We start from the raw sequence: 20040 nt of genomic DNA on the forward strand, positions 1-20040 counted from the left end.
TACAGACAGTTGTGAGCTGCCATGTGGGTGCTGGGATTGACCCCTAGAAAAGCAGACAGTGCTCCTCACCACCGAGCCATTTCTCCACTTCACCTTCTTTCCGTTTCTGCCGACCCTTCCTTCCTTTCTTTGTTGCTATAAATTATTATAGGGTTATTATTAACCCTATAATTATTACGGCAGTATAATCTTACCCACTATCACAATCAATAAGACACAGACACCTGCTAGATTGTGCAAATGCCTTAAAACAGCTCGGACTGGGAAGGTAATCCCACCTCTGCTGTCTCATAGCCATGACAGTGGCCACACACTCAGTCTTTACAGTTGTTCACCATTTAGCCAGTTTGTCTTATCACATATCAGTATGTTTATCCAGCATATTTCTGCATTATTATTTTTTTACAAGATGTCTGTGGGGCCTAGGGAGCTGGCACAGTACTGTGTGCAAGCATGGGGACCTAATTTTGGATTCCCAGCACCCACGTAAGAAGCCAAGTTCTGGTGGCCTGTGCCTGTAACCCCATTTCAGGTGGGGTGGGGAAAGAGGACCCCCTGGGCTCATTGACTAACCAGAGCAAAAGAATCAGAGCTCCAGTGTGAGATGTCTTAAACCACACACACACACACACACACACACACACACACACACACACACACACTGCATCGTCCTAATTCCAGTGTAGGCTAGTTCAATAAAAAGTTTTCAAATTTTAGGACAAAAATTCCCAACAGGCTCTTTTCTTTCCTCTTCATCTTCTCATGGCCTGCCTTAATTTTTCTCCTCTGTGGGTTCTCAGGGACTGAGGTCCTCCTTTCCACTTGAGGACAAGGGCACTACACGCTGCCCAGCTCAGTTTCAGCCTAGCGTTTGGGTTCTCTTGTGACACACAGCTGTGCCTGGGCTCACTCAGAAGTTTGTGAAGTGGACTTACAGATTTTACACAGCTGGAGCAATTTATGGCTTACCAGTGATTCCTCTTGCGCCTTTCTGTGACCACTTTGGCCCTGACACATGCTGTGCTATAAATCTTTATATTTCTGTCTTCTGACTCAAGGATGAGGTTCCTGGGGCAGCAAGGACCACACTTTCTTGTTTTTCCCCCCAGCTTCAGCACCACACACAGGGCCTAGTTCAAAAGATGTTGGTAGAAAAATTGAATATGACCTTAAATTTCAAAATTATCTTTAGAGGATGGCTTTAGAAAATTAGAGCTGCTTGGAAGATGGAGAACAAGGAAGCTTAGGGTTTGCAAATTTAGCCAGTTTCCCATCTTTTCTCATTGTGCATCAGGCGAAACTGAGGCCCAGGAAGGCTTGCTGTTTACCCTTGTTCTCGTGCTACAAGCCCATGGGAGGCAGGCAACATAAACTCCTTGAATAAAACTGTTCATTCTCGCCCAACCCTGCTGCAGCTGGTCTATTATATATATATATGTTTATATGTACAGTTGCATATTAAATATGTATCTAATTTTACAAAAATGTAACAAATGGACGTTTTAAGGTTTCTACAGCTGTAGTTTAAATAATAGTAGAAGTCTTGCTAGAAAGTCTCCTGGAAGTCAGAATGTGTTTCTGCTGAGGGGGCTGTGTCAGTATGTAGTCAGGCTGGCTTCAAACTTGAACTCTTCCTACCTCAGCCTCTTGAGTGCTGGGAATATGGCCCCCAGCACACACTCTATGCTTGACAGCTCTGAGGCGGCATTTTGAGATGGTGATTCTGTGGTTTGGCTTTGGTGAATGAGGCTGGTCCCTGGCTGAGGTATTATATTTGAGTTGTCATTATTCCTGATCTTTTTCCTAATGAAGCAATAATTTTTCTTTCATTATTGTGCAGTAAAATGTTCATTGTTGCAAATTTAGAAATATTGACATGCCAAGTAGAAGTCAGTGCCAGCAGGAGTGGGAAGCGCACAGCAGGGCTCTTGCCAGGGGCCTCAGCTACTACACAGCACCTTGGAGGTCAGTGTCTACGCTTCATGAAACAGTCTCAACAAAACAAGCAAGCAAACAAACAGCCAACGACAACGAAAAGCTGGGATTGGGGAGGGCTAAGAGAGTGGCGCTTGCCCTGCAAGTTTAAGCACCTCAGTTTGAGCCCCAGAATCCATGCGAAAAACAAAAGAAAAGGCAAGGCGTGATGGCATGCACGTGTCACCCCGGCGATGTGACCGGGACACGGAGACGGGTGGATCCCTGGGGCTTTCTGGCCAACCAGCCTAGCCTACTTGACAAGTTCCAAAAAATCAGAGACCCCGTCTCAAAAAATAGAGATAAAGGGTGACAGCAGAGGATTGACACCAGACGTTGTCCTCTGTCCTTCATACAAATGAACACACACACACGCACACACACATCACTGTTAATGTTGCTTCTGTAGCTTTCTAAACTTTTATCTAAGCCTGTTAATATTTTAACACGGACATTCCCAGCTATGGAGCAGCGTTTATGTAAAAATGAGGTCATGATTTCGTGAGTACCCAGGTTTTTTTCCAAGTTACACCTGCGCTCCGGCTGGTTTCTCCGCGCCATCTGCCCACAGCTCTCTGTTTATCTTCAGAGTTCAGAGCAGCAGCTGCTCACATTTTGTACTTCGTTCTCTCTCTTCCCATCACCCCTTGCGGCCAGAACTAGAGCATGGCTTACACATCATGGCTTCCGTCTATCTACCTTGGGATGTCTTTCTACACTGTGGGGGGATGTGGCGGGGCCTCAGCTTGGTTCTTTATTTGTGTGCTGAGATGGAGAGAAAAATTAAGCCAGAAAAGTGGCTTAATTTACAAGACAAAATCTGGTTTTGAAGGTCAAGGAGAAGTCCTCCATTCTGGACAATTCAGCTCTGTCTCCAATAGGATGCCCTGGGCTATTGGAGGAAATTTTCATGTATTTGTAGAGACCAAACAAAAAAGTACAAGCCCCCTTTCAAACTACTGCCTCCGTGACTCGTTAAGATGCCTCCAGCAACGCTTGCTGCGAGCTGCTCCTAGTTTCACGTGGTCAGTGTCCCCTGAAGAGAAGCCTGGCTTTAGGCCGTGAGCTCTTCCCATCCAAGCGCACGGTGGGTCGATTCAGCTGCTTATGTTTTCTTCATGGCTCTTGACAAACTATTGGATCCCACACAGAATATTTTATAGTTCTAAATTTTTATTTACTTAGTTATTTTTCCTGACACCAGGTCTCCTGCAGCCCAGGGTGGTCTCAAATTCACCATAAACCTGAGGCTGACCTGAATTCCTGGTCGTCCTAACTCGCTCCTCCCGACTGCTGGAACTGCAGCTGTCTGCTTCCAAACCTGCTTCATTTCACATCTCTTGTTAAGTTCATTAAAAATTTTACAGTTTTTGTCACCAATGTCAGTGATGTCTTCATTTTACCATATTTTTGAATTAGTTATTGCTGCTGTGCAAGACTGCTATTTACCTTTTTAGTGTTAAGTGACCTGATTCTGAGCTGGGGCTATGGCGACCTGATTGGTAGAGGGCCTGCCCGCTGCAGGAGGCCCTGGGCTTGCTCCCTAGCGGGACATAAGTGATGCCTGATGGCACATGCCTGTAATCCCAGGATTTAGGAGGTGGAAAAGGGCGATCAGAATTTCCAGGCCATCCTCAGTTACATGAGTTCAAGGCCAGTATGGGATATAAAAGATGCTGGCTCTAACTAGCTAAATAAATGAACAAAACCTTAGTTCTTATTAGGATTAATAGCTTTTCAGAAAAATTTCTTAAGTTTCCTAGATATGTAATCACACATATTCCTACTTTTTCTAGTATTCTCTGATTCAGTAGTTCTAAGCTGAGTGAAAAATGGCAGGAGTAAACAATTACTTTGTTACTGATTTTAAAGGCATGCTTATGTTTTAAACTATGAACAATGATGTTAGCTATTTGACCTGAGACATTTTTCCTTTTAACCATACTAAGAATGTAGTCTTTGTTTTCTTGTTCATTTGTAATACTTACCAGGAATGCACAGCTAAGTTTATCACATGCTTTTTTGGGGTAATCTGATGATGTGGTCTCACTTTTTTTTTTTTAATCCCACTTACAGAATTAATTACACCAGTATATTTTTTCAAAATAACAAACCGCCCTCGCCTTCCTAGAATTCTTTACATGATGGTGAATATTTGTCTCTCAGTGTTCTACTAGGGACAGACACGTTCGCTAGTCAGCGTTCTGCAGCTTGTCTGTGTGCTCCGCGCTGGTGCCGTCAGCCCCACGGTCAGGGTTTGGTGCATTCCTAAAGTGACTAATGTATGTTTAAAAAATAAGATGGGAATGGTGGCTCATACTTGTAGTCCTGGAAGCCAGAAACAAGAGGATGGCTACAAACTCGAGGCCAGCCAAAGCTGCAGCTGAAGGAGATTCTGTCAAAAACAAACCAAGAGACCCATGAATAATAAATACCTTTCTCTATATTTAGATCACTTAAGTGCTTCCTATTTTTTTGCGGGGCATTCTTTACCTCTCTCCTACTAAGGCCAGTCTTTACTTAGAGTAGTGATGTGTGGATTGCAGGAAAATTGAGTGAGGAAACGGAGGCTTCCCCAACTGTCCTGAGCCTCATATGCTCAGCCTTCCACACCATCAACCTCCCACCCCAGAGCAGTACATTTGTTAAGTCAACGAGCTTACATCAACACATTGCCACTCAAAGTCCTGGCTATGTTAGCACTCCCTCCTGGTGGTGTGTGCTACAGATCTTAACAAATAAACAATGCCATAGAGTTGTCTTATAGCGCCTTAAATACACACATCCTACCTTAAGTGTTTCTGTGAGCCACTTTTCTTCTGTCTCCAAGCCCTGTGACAACACTCTTTTGAGTTTTACATTTCTACAATGTCATAGAGTTGGGTCCACATGGCACATGACCTTTTCATATTGGCTTCTTTTTCTTAACAAAAGATGTGTAATTTGTGCATAGCGGCTCCTGACTGGATAACTCGTTTCTTTTTTTAACACTGAGCAGCATTTCACTGTCTCTCTTTCCATGCTTCTGTGTTCATCCACTAAAGTCTTGACCACTTCTGGGTTTTGGCAGTTATGAATAAGACTGCTAGAATAATATGCACGGCTTGGGGACGCTCATGTTCAACTCATTTAGAGAAGTTTAATTTTTTAAGATTTATTTATTATGTATATAGTGTTCTTTCTGCATGTACACCTGCACGCCAGAAGAGGGCGCCAGATCTCACCATGTGGTTGCTGGGAATTGAACTCAGGACCTCAGGAAGAGCCGCCAGTGCTCTTAACCTCTGAGCCATCTCTCCAGCCCCGTGTGATTAGTTTTAAATAAACTGTCTGTTCTTTCTATGGTGGTTGTATCTTGTTGCTTTAAAAACTACTATGAAAATCAATATGGCGTTTTCTCAGAAAATTAGGAATAGTGTTACCTCAAGATCCAGGTACACCACTTCTAGGCATATATCTGAAACATGCTCAACTATACAACAAGGACATTTGCTCATGTTCATAGGAACTCTATAACAGCCAGAATCTGGAAACAATCTCAGCAGAGGAATGGATACAGAAATTGTGGCACATTTACACAATGGAATACAACTCAGCAATTAAAAACAAGGAAATCATGACATTTGCGGGCAGGGGCAGATGGTGGGAACTAGCAAAGATCATCTTGAGTGAGGTATCCCAGAAGCAGAAAGAGACACATGGTATGTACTCACTTATACGTGGATGTTAGCTATATAATATAGGATAATCATACTGAAATCTGTACACCTAAAGAAGCTAAACAAGAAGAAAGACCCCAGGAAAGATGCTTAATCTTCATTCGGAAGGGCAAATGCTATAGACATGGTAAGCAGGAAAAGACCGGCAATAGGACAGGAGCCTACCACAGACGGCCTCTGAAAGATTCTGCCCAGCAGGGTAGTAAAACAGATGCTGAGACTCAGCCAAACTTTGGGCAGAGTGCAGGGAATTTTATGAAAGAAGGGGGAGTTAGAAAGACCTGGAGGGACTGGACCTCTACAAGGAGACCAACAGAATAAAAAAAAAAACTGGGCCCAGGGGAGCCCACCGAGATTGATAACTCAACCAAGGACCATGCATGGAGATAACCTAGAACCCCTGCACAGATGTAGCCCATGGCAGCTCAGTGTCCAAGAGAGTTCCCTAGTAAAGGGAACAGGAACTATCTCTGACATGAACTCAGTGCTGGCTCTTTGATTACCTCCTCATGAGGGGGGAGCAGCCTTGCCAGGCCACAGAGGAAAACAATGCAGCCAGTCCTGATGAGACCTGATGAGCTAGGATCCGATGGAAGGGGAGGAGGACTTCCCCTATCAGTGGACTGGGGGAGGGACATGGGAGGAGAAGAGGGAGGGAGGATGGGGTTGGGAGAGGATGATGGAGGGGGCTACAGCTGGAATATAAAATGAATAAAGTGTAATAAATATCAATAATATAATATAATAATAATAGGAAAAAAACTACTATGATTTTCCTGGTGACATTAGGATCTCATTGGCCTACCTGCTTGACCTGATCTCTTTAAACAGCTGGCTGTCTTCAAAGGTTGACCTTGCCTGATAGAGTACAGATGTTTCTGCTTCTTAGAGTCTAGCACTTCTTGTGACCTCTCCATTCTTCTTTATTTGTCCACTAAATGGAGGACTTTGATCTTACTTTGCTTGGGACTAAGATCTATAAAAATTTAGCCAGGAGGTGGTGGCATACCCCTTTAATCCCAGCACTTTGCGGGTCTCTGGGTTTGAGGGCACCCTGGTCTACAGAGTGAGTTCAAGGACAGCCAGGGCTACACAGACAGACCCTGTTGCAAAACATGTGCACACACACACACACACACACACACACACACACACACACACACACACACACTTTTCCAAGCCACATTGCTTTGTTTTGAGACATTGAAGATAGCCCCCCAGCCCCTCTGGCCACTTGCTTTCAGTTTTTCAGTTTTATTTCCAGGCACATGTCCTGCTCATTGGCAGGGTGTCTTCTTTCTTCAACTGACCCGAGTGCCCAGGTTAGAAACTTTCTGGCCACTGTCCCTACATTCTGTCAAACCAAAGGATGGGTAGATCTCTTGCTGGCTTCTCTGGGACAGACACTGTTGTCCAGGTCACCCAGCTGTTTGTTGCTGTAGCCACCTTTGGACTGGTCCTTGCCCTGGATGCCTCTTGCATAGTTTCATACAGGCCCGCCGGAACACACCTGCAACCCTTCCCAGGGAAGCCCTTTCTTCGTCAGTACACCCCTACCTGGCTCCCATGCACTGTGTCCTATAGAGATTTACAATGAAGTTCCAGGGATAAGGATGTGATTACTGTGGAGTGGTGTTTTCTCATTTTTAATTCTTTGGCCATGTCATTTATAATTCTGAGCTAGCTAAATGCATGCCTGTTAAATAAGGTCTACAAACACGTCAGGGTAATAGAAATTTTTGGTGGGTCAGAACACAAGTGATTTATTCACTGTCACCACTAGGTGGTGCCACCAATCAGTGAAAACAATGTGGTTGTTCTTGAGAGCCAACCAAGAACCCACCCACACAGCCTTGCGTGGAACACGCACATATGTGCATATATACATAAAAGTGTGCAGACATAAGTAAGAGACGCATGAGTCCCCACAGGAGGACGTTACCTTAAAAGTGTCTCTGTGCATTCAAAGACATTTGTTGAGTCGAGGTGCCCGGAAAGCACGGGGTTGAGGTAAGCTAGCAAGAGCTTCCAAAGGCTCGCCCATCAGCGGGTAGTCTGGAAGTCCTGAATAAGAAAGACGCCTGTGGAGTGCCTCAGGAGAGACACAGCTGCAGAGGGAAACAATGACAGGGCCACAGGACAGCTTTTCTGAGGGCGGGGCTACCCTAACAGCCCTCAGAGCCAGTCTCTCTAAGGTCATCATCAGTCTAGCAAACTGTGTGTCCAGTCAGGCCATTCAGAATTATCAGTGAAACGGTCACAGGATTAAAAGTAGGAAAACACTATCCCACAGGGGATGGGGAGTTACCGCCGGAAGCCTGGAGGCCACTGCCTGCCACCTCCAAGTACCCAAAGCAGCTGGTAAGAAGGTTCTATTTTTTAGCCACATGGGAAAAAAGTCTTTACCTCATAAAATAAATGTGTGCGGTGCGTGGATGGGAGTCTCTCAATCCCTGGTCCCCAAGCTCTCAGAGTCAGTGCACGCCATCTTCCATTGTCTCTGTAAGGTCCCAGCGGCAGCTAGCATCCTCAGCCCCGGGTAGCTCGTGATTGCTATGGTAGACACTGACCCCCAAAGGTGAGAGACTCAGGCAGGTGTCTTCCCTTCTCTGGCCTCAGTTTCCCTAATGTGGGCCGGGGCAGGATGGTTCCCAGGGGCCCTTGGGAATGGCTGAAGCCTTCAGGTCTGCACATTGCAGAGCAGTTCCCAGCTGGTGTGGAGTGGGCGTCTCCTTGGAGAAGTTCTGCAGAGGGAAAGCCTCCGTCTGACCCTCTCTTCCTCAGGCCTTCTCGCTTTTCCTCGTCCTCTCTCCCCCAGACCCCAGCAGGCTTTCTCTTCAATGTGCCTCTAGGGAAGCAGCTGGCCCCAGAGCCCCAGCAGTCTGCAGAAGGAATTCTTTACTCAACCTCGTTAAAAGTTCAAGTGACATCTCCAGAGAGGCCCGAGGAGCCTCTGGAGTCTGAAGACCAGCCTCCCCCGGGGTCAGCTTGGCCAAGGGTGCTGCTTAGCCCTTTGGGTTGCAGCAGGTTTTCACTAAAGATGCCAGAGAAAGCAGCCACAATTGGGAGCAGGATGGGGAGTGTCCCCAGAGTTCACTCTGCTGTGGAACCTTCCCAGAAGGAACAGTAGGCCCAAGGAAGGGCCTTGTCCGGCTTTACGGAGCTCTACTGCAGAACTGAGAGAGTTGAGAGCCAGCCCAAGGCTTAGGGCTGAGCATTCAGGGGTAGGAGCTCAATGGAAGGGGCTGAAGGACCCCTGAGGCTCCCAGGAAGAGTTGGGGCTTTGGGGAGCCCAGTCAGCTTGCAGAGATGCTAGGGAGATCTGTGGTGATGACTAGGGAACCAGGGGGTTCAGCACCAGTAATGAGAGAGTTGAAGACAACACATTCGGGTCACTGTGCAAGTCCACAGCCAGGTGGGAACGGCCTGAGTGTTTTGCCAAGGTGGAGCACAGAGACTGCCAACCACTGAGACTGTTGACCTGCGAGCCAAGGTGCTGGCCTACGTGCCCTCAAGCGGTTTCCTTCCTGCTTCCCATTCACCCAAGCCTGACATGCAGCCTTCTGGCTTCCTCAACCCAGCAGGAGAAGCAAGGGCTCCCTGCATGATGAACTGCCCCAGACATCCCTGACAGACCGACCCTAGGCTGACTCACTGGACACTCAGTGGACATTGCAGACTGCAGTTACAGAGCTGGAGAGCTGTGTGTGTCCAGTGGTTTTTAGGAGAAAAAACCGAAGCCTGGGAGGAAGGAGCCCATGGGATCTTGACCTCTGATCCCTGAATTCAGAGCCCTCCCCTCAAGCAAACCAGCCCCACAGTTCCCTGGTCTCCACCCACTCCTCCAGTGGCCTCCCCTCCACACAGCCTGGCTGTTGAGAAGCCAGTCCGAATAGGCCTCACCCACATTCTCTGGCTGCTCTCCAGGGAGAGCAGGAGAGGGGCACCCTTAACTCCAGTGACTGTGAGCGCTGAGCAGAGGCTGCTGAAGGGAGCCCCTGAGTGAAGGGGGGCCCTCTGGTCTCCAGATGTCAGGCCTTCCGGGGAACACAACCTTTGTGATCTGGATCATAGGCACCGTGCTGGCTTTCTTGATGTTGCTGTTGCTGCTGGCCATCTGTCTTTTCCACAGATCCCAGGAGCGTGACGTGGAGAGAAACCGAGTCCGGCAAGCCCAGCCTCGACTCCTTCATGGCCGGCACCTGGCTCTCCTGGGAGTTGTTCGCCATCACCATTACCGTGGCTGTGTGTCTGGGTTGAGCAGTGCAGGCTTTCGTCACCACCAGCAGCATCACCAGCATCGCCACCATTCTCCTCATCGTCTCCACCACCACCACAACCATCGCCACGGAGCCCACCACTGAGGTGGTGAACAGCATCTGCCTGGCCCTGCCCTCTATCCAGAGCAGATTCTGATGTGCCTCTGGGGGGAATGGGGGTACTGGGACCTGGGTTCTGTTTGATTTCATTTGTGTGTGAGCCCTTATCCCCATATGCAAAGGAGATCTGAGAACGGCCGGGGTGGCCCTCTACACAGCGTAAGACTGGGGCTTGGAGCAGGGCTGGATGAACACCCCACCTTGTGACTGCAATTCCTGGTGACCCTGAAAGTAACAAGGGTGTCTGGCAGAACCAGTGCCCAGCTGGGTAGGAAGTGTTGGTGTGCCTGGAAAGGCCCTGTGATGTGTTTCCAGGCACAGAATGTGAAATGGGGCAGCCTGGTCCAGTCGTTGCTTGCTTGGCTCTAAGAAACAAAAGCCACCAGAAGGCTTTTATTTTTGTGGAATGGTTCTCGATTGTAGTCCAGTGGGAGGGAGGGGCCCCCAGGGCTGTGTTCCAGAGCCCTGGGACCTGTTCTAGCCGAGGAGCTGGGCCTGGGGTCTGGCTGTGGAGTAGGGAGAAATGGGTGGTTCCTGTGTAATCTCTGAGGAGGAATTCAGTGTGCACGGCCCGGGGCTTTGGAGAGAGAGCAGCGGAGACCACCTAGACTGTTCCTTGAGCACTGGCCTGCAGTGCCTCTCCTAGCCTGGTCCAGAGCCAGTGCTGCCCTCTGGCTGCTCTGGGTCCAGTGTCTCAGGGGCTGAGCAGGGGTCCTTACCCAGACCCGAGTCTCCAGCCAGACTGTTGGCAGACGCACAGCAGTGGCTGATAAGTCTGGAGGGAGGGAAGAGCTAACTGTTTGGAGAGCCGGGTGACATTAAGAGAGTGCTTGCCTGGCCTGGGCCTCAGTTTCTCCTTTCCTACAATGAAATGGATAATAGAGTCCTACCAAAGCCACCAGGCAAGGACCGAGTGCACTATGATTAAATGGTTGGTTCCATGAAGGGGAAGAAAATCTTGCCCCAGCCTGAGCTTGGGAACAAGGGAGAAGCAGGGCAAGGCTGAGTGGAGAGGGAAATGGCCAGAAAGTCAGGGTGACTCACTGGAATAGAATGTCCTCTTTCCTTCCTTTTCCCAGTGGACTCTGAGGACTAGGGGAGGGGTGACCAGTGAGAGAGGAGTACAAACTCACAATGACAACTACACTAGATTCCTCTGAGGAGAAAGTAGAGCCGAGGGGCTGATGGGTTGATTTCTCTCTGGAGTTCCTTCACGCCCATCTCTTCTTCCTCACTGCCATGCTTAGCCTGGCTCAGCCCTCAGCGGCTGCCCGTCTCCTGTCACAGCCTCCTGCACTCGGCTGCAGACCTGTCCACTTTAGCCTCACAGGAATTTTACAGATCAGTCAAAGATGGGTAAGAGGGAAAGTTTAAGTAGAAAAGCAAACCTATATGAGGCAGAAGGTAATGGGAGTGGACAAGTGTTTTGTGTTCCTGTTAAAAATGCTGGGCCATTCCCCAGCCTCCAACTTGCACACACTCAAAGAACAGGCAAAGAGAAGCACCATAATCGACCAGACTTGCAACAGCCGCTGGGGCTCATCTCCCAGGCCCACCAGGCGATGCTGGGGGCGACTTGTTTCTCCACTGCTGGCTGCCCCAGTTGACACAAATACTGCCAAGTGTTTGGCTCCCTGTAGCCGTGTGGAGGATGAGCCCAGCTTGTCCGGGCATCTTAGGAAAGGGGCCGCGCTGGAACAGGACAGTATTGTTTGCTCTCCTGCTCTGTGTGTGGGGTGTTTGCTCTCACAGCTGCTGAAGTTCTCTTGGGTCTTGGAGAAACCAGAGAAGTTCCTGGCTGCATGACCTTGGGTACAGCTCTCTCTCTTCTGGGGGAGGGAGGAAGGGATGGGGTCCTGATCAGGCAAGCGGCAGAATCAGGTGATTACTCCGACTGTGTGGTCTAGTGAAGAGCGAGTTGGGGTAGAGGAAGGGACTCCCTGCTCTGCCATTGCAGCGGAGCTGGCCAGCCTGCCCCTGTAAAATGGAGGCGCTCTGACTGCACAGGGCTGTGGACCAGCGTTTGTGAGACAGTGCCTGCCAGTGTTCAGTATCCACAAGTGCTAGTTCATCAGACTCCATTTTCCATAGTATGGGTACAGGGCAGGCTGGTAACACAGACTCCTTTCTGGGTGGAATCCAGTCTCAGGAGGCACTGGTGTGAGTGGGCTTGGGCCAGGCTCCCTCCTCTGATACTCTCAAGGGTCAGTTAATGATCTTGCAAGTGTGTGGGGCGGGCTAAGTGCTGTAGCTGGGGAGGTGGTGGCTGTGGGTCATGGGCCTTCAACCACAATTGGAGGAAGGGATTCAGGAAGTACTCACAGCTGCTCCGGCATCTCGGAGCCAAGTTCTAGGCAGCAACAACAAAACCCTGCCGGCTTCAGGGAAGAGAGTCATGGCCACCTAGGGTGGTCAGCAGACGAGGCGGCTACAGCCACAGACGCAGCCCCTGGTAAGTGTCACAGCACCCAGTGGGGGCGGCAGGCCCGGATGGCAGCAAAATGAGTGTGTGTGTGGGGGTGCATGTGGGGTGTCTAGAAAAGCAAAAGGCACTGAGGGGGTTGGAGGAGGGCTTCCCTGTCTATACCACACTTCCCCACTCTGTAGGGAAGAGAAGGCAAGTACAACCTGCTCTCCTTCTCCCAGCTTTCCTTCCCAGCAGCCTCTGTGTGCACCCGCCTTGGCTCACATCCACCTCCAGGCTGCTCAGCCCTGCCTCTCCGCTGCTGGGAAGGCGGCAGAGAGGCCAACTGCTGGCCCCTAGGTCCCTCCCAGGGAGGAGCCAGGCTTCTTGGGTCCACCGAGGGGCAGATTTTTGTAGAGTTGATTTGTTTTTAATCAGTCACACTTGAAGTCCTGAGGCTTTGCTAGTGAGTCTGGCTTGGCCTCCCTCTTAGCAACATCATCTTCTCTCTTCCCCTTGCCCCTTCCTCGTCCAGGGAATTACTTGCTTATGTCTTTCCTGATGGTGCTCCTAGGAGTTGCCAGTGGTGGAGCTGATCACAGCCCTTGGAGGTCTGACCCATGGTTAAAGCTAGACCAAAGATCATCTGACTCCCTCAGAAAGGTTTGGTGGCCTACGGTGGCACAACCCAGGGCCTCAGAGTCTTAGAAGAGGAGGAGAAGCCGTGGAGCACAGAGCCCCTGTGGTCACCAGCAGCCCCAGCTTCTGGCACTAAGGCCAGTGTCCCTCGGAGCTCATGGAGACAGCAGTGATTGGAATGGTGGCGGTGCTGTTTGTCATCACCATAGCCATCACCTGCACCCTCTGCTGCTTCAGCTACGACTCAAAGACCCAAGACCCAGCCAGGGGGCCCCGCGGCAGCTTCACCGTGGCCACGTTTCACCAGGAGGCCTCGCTCTTCACCGGGCCTGATCTCCAGTCCTGGCCATTGCCAAGTGCACAGAACTTCTGGACTGTTGTGTGAGGTGGCTAGCAGTGCCTTGGCATCTGTTCTGCTAGTGGGTCAGGTCCACCTACCCCTGCGATAAGCATTGCCTGAGGTCTCTCTCCTCCCAGGCCTCTATCCTTGTCCTTCTGCGCTCCACAGATGTCAACCTTTTCCCATTCTGGCTCACTGTGCCTTTTATCCTGGGGAGCTGGGGTGTTGGGACCAGGCATGAATTACCTGTAAGCTGAGAAATCTGCTGGGTCTTATTCCCAGTGGGGCTGAGGAGCCTGAGGAGGTGTGGGTGGCCACTCTGTGGCATTTTCCAGTGGGCTATAGAACCTCACCAGGAGTTAGAACCCTGTCAACAGGGTGATGTGACAAAGTTTATTTGCCACCCAAGGAACCAGTACCCTCAAGTGGACATTTTGAGAAACCATTTTTTTGTTAGTGGTTTTGGATGCTGCCCAGTGCCCAACCCTCAGGCTTGCTCCTGTTGCCTGAGATCAGCCCTGAAAATTTGAAAACAAGGAGCTATGTTCTGGGAACAAGTGACTTATTTTATAATTGAGAATGTATATCCTTTTATGGGACTTTCCAAATCTGCTTTGGGAAAACCACAAAAGGAAGCAGAATAGCAGGAGAGCCACAGAAAGCCCAGGAAAGCCATGGAGAAGATGTTTAACACGTTCTGAACAACACTGGCTTAATGCTACAGTCTGACAGACCGGGTCTATTCTTAGCAAATGTGATTCGCATCATTTAGGAATGATAGAAAAATCGTGAGCTGAAAGATAATTCCAAAAAAGTTAAAATGTTGTTATCATGTTTCACTGCATGGGAGGAAGCTGCTGTTTTTATCACAAATAAAGGGACATTTGTTTTTATTACTAGGCAATCTGCTCCCTTCATGCTCACGGAATAGACAGCATCTCATACTTAGAGACTATGATCTGAAGAGTGGAAAATTCTGAGGCTCCCGGCTCATATGTCTGCATCTAACCCTGGATGGGTAATTCTCGTGGACCTGCCTGTCAAGGGGGACGAGACCAAACAAGGGCACTCGGGGGTGTACGCGTGTCCAGACATGTGGCTACCACAGAGAGGGATGCCGAGAGGAGGGTGGCGTGCAGGAAGGAAGGCTGGCTGCTAGATGGGTTGGCGTGAAGTGAATCTGGGGAGGTCGAGGCTCAGCCTGAGGACAGAAGCTCCCGGAAGTGTGTCTCGGCACTCCGGATACTGTCATACTTAGTTTATCTAGTCAGGGCTGAGTCCCCCTTCCTGCCCTGCCCCTAGTGCATGCTCCCCTCCCCCACTGCTCCCAGTAAACCTGCATTTATACACTATAACTTCGTTTCACCGTTAGCTCATTCTGTTTTGCTTAATCAATCACTCAAGATATGGAGAATACTGAAAGCAGCATTTGAATTACACAATAACCTTCTGCCTGTAGCTGTTGGTGTAGAGGACCTGAGGGATGGGAGAACAGCAGCTTGGCCCAGCCTGAAGGAGTGGAGGCTGGACTCCAGTCACCTCTTAAGGGAAGCTTATTTCTAGGCCATCGGTGCTAAATATAATACCTAGGCAGCTTTGGTTTTTAGGGCTGGGAAAGTTCAGGGCCTAGGCACAAAGGGGGGCCTGGCTACCTGCTGCTGAGGCCTTGAGGAGGTGGCTCTTGAGGCAGGACATGGACTCCAGGTCCTCAGAGGACTGTAGAGGTCTGAGGGCAGGGAGATGCTGTCCATAAGAGTGGAACTTTGGAAAGGGAAGTGCTTCTCCCGGGGGCAAGCTGACGAAGTAGAGGGCTGAGAGGCAGCACAGTGCAGGGCAGGAAAGTGAGGGGAATACACAACAGAGAATCTGGACAGTAGAGGCGCCAGGCCAGATAGGCTGGGACTTCATGTGGAGGATGGGGGATTTCTAGTATAAAAGAAATATTTAGAGCCTACACTAAAACATTCATTGTCTAGGTAAGATAAAGTATACTTCATGTGGTAGCTTTATGGGGACAGGGTGAGTTTGAGAGCCTGGGTAACTGGTTAAAGTTAGCAGGGGGCTGTTAGAGGAGAGGATAGAGAAGAGGTCTCTGAACTTTGCAACATAAGGTTTGATAATGGCGTTGGTGAAAAGAGCAGACAGTCACTTTGTAGGCTGTGATGGGTGCCTTATTTGTGTATGTGCATGTGTAAATATGGTGTGTTGTGGGTGTCTGATGTGGTACATATATGTGTGGTTCATGATATGTGCTATGTGTAACGTGCAGTACATATGGTGTCTCAGGATTTCTAGTGCTATGGTAAAACAACATGACCAAAGCAACTAGGGGAGGAAAATATTTATCTGGCTTATGTTTCCATATCACTGTTCATCATCAAAAGATGTCAGGACAGGAACTCAAGCAGGGCAGGAACCTGAAGGCAAGAGCTGAGGCAGAGGCCATGGAGGGTGCTGCTTACTGGCTTGCTCCTCATGGCTTGCTCCTCATGGCTCGCTCCTCATGGCTCGCTCCTCATGGCTTGCTCCTCATGGCTTGCTCCTCATGGCTTGCTCCTCATGGCTTGCTCAGCCCGCTTTCTTATAGAACCCAGGACCACCAGGCCAGAACTGGTTCTACCCACAATGGGCTGGGCCCTCCAACATCAATCACTAGTTAAGAAAATGCTCCACAGCTTGCCTACAGCCCAGTTAAAAATTTTTATTGGTCCTTTTTAAATTTCACATCATGGGCCCCAATTCCACTCATTTTCCTGTCCCTTCATATCCTTCCTCTACCCTTACAACACACCTCCAAAGAAAGCAAAAACAAAACATAAAAATAAAGAGAAAAATCTTGCTGTGGAAGCTGCAGCCTGTCACAGTACACACTTTCCCTAAGCAGCTTTACTAGCAAAGGCTCAGTGCAGTAAGTTGTTGAGTCTGCCGTGAGGTCGCTGACTTCCCCTCCACTATCAATGCAGGGTCCTCAGGGGACTCCTCTCAATATCCTGTTGTTGTCTGTATCACAGAGACTCTGCAGCTCTGGCTCTGCGGGACTGGCCCCTTCACATGGTCTGGCAGCCCACAGATGGGGCAGATGTTGGGGTGGGCCGGCTCAGAGCCCTAAATCAGGGCCTGGGTGGTAGCTGAGTTACTCAGCCTGCCAGCTCTCCCACACTGCCCGGGCGGGGATGAGGGGTGGGGGGGGGGGGAGGGACAGGCCAGTTCTACTGCACTCAGGCCCTTGGAGCAGCTCTCCAGAGCTCATGTCACCAGGACCACATCTACAGTTTGTGTTCTGTGATGCCCAGGTGAGGTGTGAGCTGCCTTCCTAAGGGCCGCAGCTGGCCAAGGGTAGGGCCAGCTCCGCAAAGCCCTCAGCCATGGCACCAAGTGGTAGCCTATGCCAGGGATGTCCATGTGGTCTTTGGTGGTAACATGGGCCATGGACCTTGATGCAGATCCCTGCTGCTCCAGGGTGCGAATGCAGACGTGGCTCTGGGTGGTAGCCTGGGCTGGAAGGCTGCTCACCATGCTTGCTTCCCCAATTCCCTCCTCTTCATAGTGCGCAAGCTGTTCTGTTTCTCTCTCTTTTCTACCTCTCCACCACATACTTGCTCATTGTAGCGGTGCCTCTTAAAGCCCAATCTATGGAGGGATTTTCTCAGTTTGGGTTCCCTCCTCTCAGGCGAGCTTGTCTCAGGTTGACATGAAATTAGCTAGCACCTGTGGTATGTGTATAGTATGCGTTGTGTGTACTGAGGGGTGGAAGATGTTTGCGGGGTGTGTGTGATGTGTGTATGGAGTTGTTGGTATGAGCTGTGGTTGTGTGTGTGTGATATATGTGTGTGTCTGCGGTGTTTGGTGTGTGTGTGTGTGGTTTGACTGTGGGCAGTGTGGTGTGTCTGTGTGCTGTGCTATGTGTGTGTCTGGTTTGTGTGGTGTTTGTATGGCGTATGAGGGATGTGGTGTGCCGTTCTTCCTGGCATAGCCTGTTGTGTAAGAAGAGGGAGAGGCCCAGCAACAGCCTTCAGGGAGCCCTTACTGCCGAAGGCCGTCCTCTGCTCACCACCCCCAAAGAGGAAGGTAACAATAAAGGTCAAGACAAAATGGCACCAAAGTGCCAGCAAAATGAAGAATGTTTAGCTGGTGGCAGTGGGCTACTGCAGGCCAGCCTGGGAATCTGGGGCAGAGCCATTCTGGCACTCAGCCCTCCCAGTTCTAAATCCAGTGCTTTCCCACCCACCCCATGGCTACCGCCAGATTCCACGGATTCTCACAGTGTAGCAGGCCTGTGCTCTCACAGGTGTCATCCATCAGTGCGCACAGCAGCCCCGCGGTCTCTGGTGCGCAGACTTGGGTGCCAAGCTTCTACTTTGTGAGTGCTTTGGGCTGATAGCAACTCTGCAGGAGCAAAGTTGGGCTGCTTGTCCCCTCAGCAGGGTCCAGGTGATGGCTCCAGGAGGAGTGGAAGCTGAGAGGCCTGACTCCTCAGGCTTGTGCAAAACTTAGCAACACCTGCTCCTCGCCGCACATTTGATTTGGAAGATGGGATCTTTGCCTCTGGTGATCTCTTTTGGGAGCTCCAGAGGTGCATCCTTTGGGGAGGCAGCCCCTGCTGAGGCCTGGGGCCCTGGAAGAACAAATGTCAGTCCCCTGGGGTACTCAAGTTCCTGCACAGATTCACTAAATTTTGTTTCTACAGGTCTAACTTTGGCTCCTGCCTTGGGACTTCTTTCTCAGCTCCAGCCCTGGACAAGGGCAGGACAAATGAACCGTGTGTTCTGGACACCCCAGCCAGTTTGTGATAGTCCTGGCTGAACCCCTACCCCACATGCTGGGCTGCAACAGTGAGAACCACATCTTGTTTGTCTGTAGAAGGAAAGACGGAGATCCTGGAGTGCCCAGCTGTGGGAGGAAGGGGGAGGGGCACCCTCGCTGTGCCCTCTCTCCACAGTCTCTGGCTCTGAAGCCTGGCAGGTCCTATGTGGGACTGGCTACATTGTGAAATCAAGAGTCCTTGAAATAACATGTTTTCCAGAAAAGTACCTTCCTTAGAGGAAACCACTTGTTCCAAGGAATAGAAAAGGGTCATTGTGTCTTGCCAGGTCCCCATTCCTGAGGTCGTGACACTTGAAAAGGGAGGCACAGTTGGAGACACAGATGGCTACAAGCCTCTGCAGACTCCCACCCAGACGGCCCCATGTAGTATACCTGCAGTTAGAAGTGCTTAACTGCCAGCAGGAATGGCTGACTGGCATGTTCCGGCACGGCCATAAAGATTTACATTAGGCAGGCTTCAAACAATAAGGTAAATTTAAACTCTGTACAAAAAAAAAAAAAATCATTTGTCACAAATTAGCAAGCAAGAAGTACAGTGATTCAGAGGACTGTCCAGCTGTATAAAACTTGACTTTTGGTAAAATACACTTCTCTGTTTGGAAGATGTGAAGAACTCTAGGCCCTGGCGAACTGTTATCTGGGTAAGTGAGACTGTGTGCTGCAACCCCCAGAAGCCCAGGTGGGAAAGCTTGCTCCTCAGGTGGCACTATTGGGGGATGGTGGAACCCTCAAGAGGCTCTTGGGTAGCCGGGGACCAGACCTGTTTTTGAAGGGCATAGTGAGACCTGGGCTTTTCTTCTTCCCCTCTTTTACCTCTTACAGTAAGGTGAGTGGTTTTGTTCCACCATGATGTGAGTTCTCAAGATATCATAGATCTAAGAGCAACAGCATTGACAGCTCCCAGAGGACTGGAATTTTCAAACCTGTGTGTAGAGGACTTTTAATCTAGCAACATGGCTGCTCTGGCAAGGGATCACATCCAAAAACCTTCTAGTTTATGTGATCTGGCTAGAATGCAGACATTCTAGCATTACAATCTGGTTGAAACATAGACATGCCCTCAATCCCAAACAATGAAGGGAAGTTTAGTTTAAAGAAGAAAGCAGCCATGTTTGAAAGTGATGTTTAGTGGGCAGACAAAGTGACAACTCAGAGAAGGTTTGACAGAATGAGTCAGAGATGGAATATGCCCAGCTCTCATGAGAACAAGACAGGAAAGAGAGGCTCCTTAGGAAGAGTGCAGGGAGAGAGGGGAAGTTTTTTACTGAGAGTTATTTTTTTAAACTGGAATAGTTTTACAGACACAGATGGCAGAGAGAACAAGTTCTACATAAGTGAAGACAGAACAAGCCAGAGAATGAAAATGAGCCAGAAAATTAAAACATATTGCTAAAATTAGTATAAGGCCAGGCACAGCAATTCAGTCAGAATCAGAGGCCAGTTTGAATCAGTCAACTTGGAGAAAAGTTTGGGCCAGAACGGCTGATTTGAACCAGCCAGCAAGAGTTCAGAAAGAGCTAGATAAGGCTTGGGAATGGCTCTCATCTCATCCCCTCATCTGAGGAAATAAAAACAACATTTACATCTAGTGCCCAACATAGTTGAAAGGAAAACCCAACATGACTGGTGAAGGAGAAAACCCACCAATGTTGCAGAAAGCAGAGGACATCTGATAGAAACATAGCAGACGTGAGGAGACACCTGACAGAAAGACACAGAGAACAGGAGACACCTGACAGAAAGACAGAGAACAGGAGACAC

At 49.5% G+C, this 20040-nt stretch overlaps 1 protein-coding gene across 2 annotated transcripts; it reads left to right on the forward strand.

The window, feature by feature from the left end:
* Positions 1–11778: 11778 nt before the first annotated feature.
* Spaar (small regulatory polypeptide of amino acid response) lies at positions 11779–14786 on the forward strand. 2 transcript variants are annotated; one of them, XM_055597579.1, is made up of 2 exons: positions 11779–12524; positions 13012–14786. In XM_055597579.1, exon 2 carries the CDS (start codon positions 13273–13275, stop codon positions 13498–13500), a length of 228 nt encoding a protein of 75 aa, XP_055453554.1. In that variant the 5' UTR covers positions 11779–12524; positions 13012–13272; the 3' UTR covers positions 13501–14786. The 2 variants fall into 2 exon arrangements, with proteins under 2 accessions (XP_055453554.1, XP_055453555.1); XM_055597580.1 differs by having other exon boundaries at positions 13051–14786.
* Positions 14787–20040: the final 5254 nt, after the last annotated feature.

The sequence above is a fragment of the Psammomys obesus genome, unplaced genomic scaffold (assembly GCF_907164565.1).
Source record: "Psammomys obesus unplaced genomic scaffold, mPsaObe1.curated_primary_1811, whole genome shotgun sequence".
Classification (NCBI taxonomy): domain Eukaryota; kingdom Metazoa; phylum Chordata; class Mammalia; order Rodentia; family Muridae; genus Psammomys; species Psammomys obesus.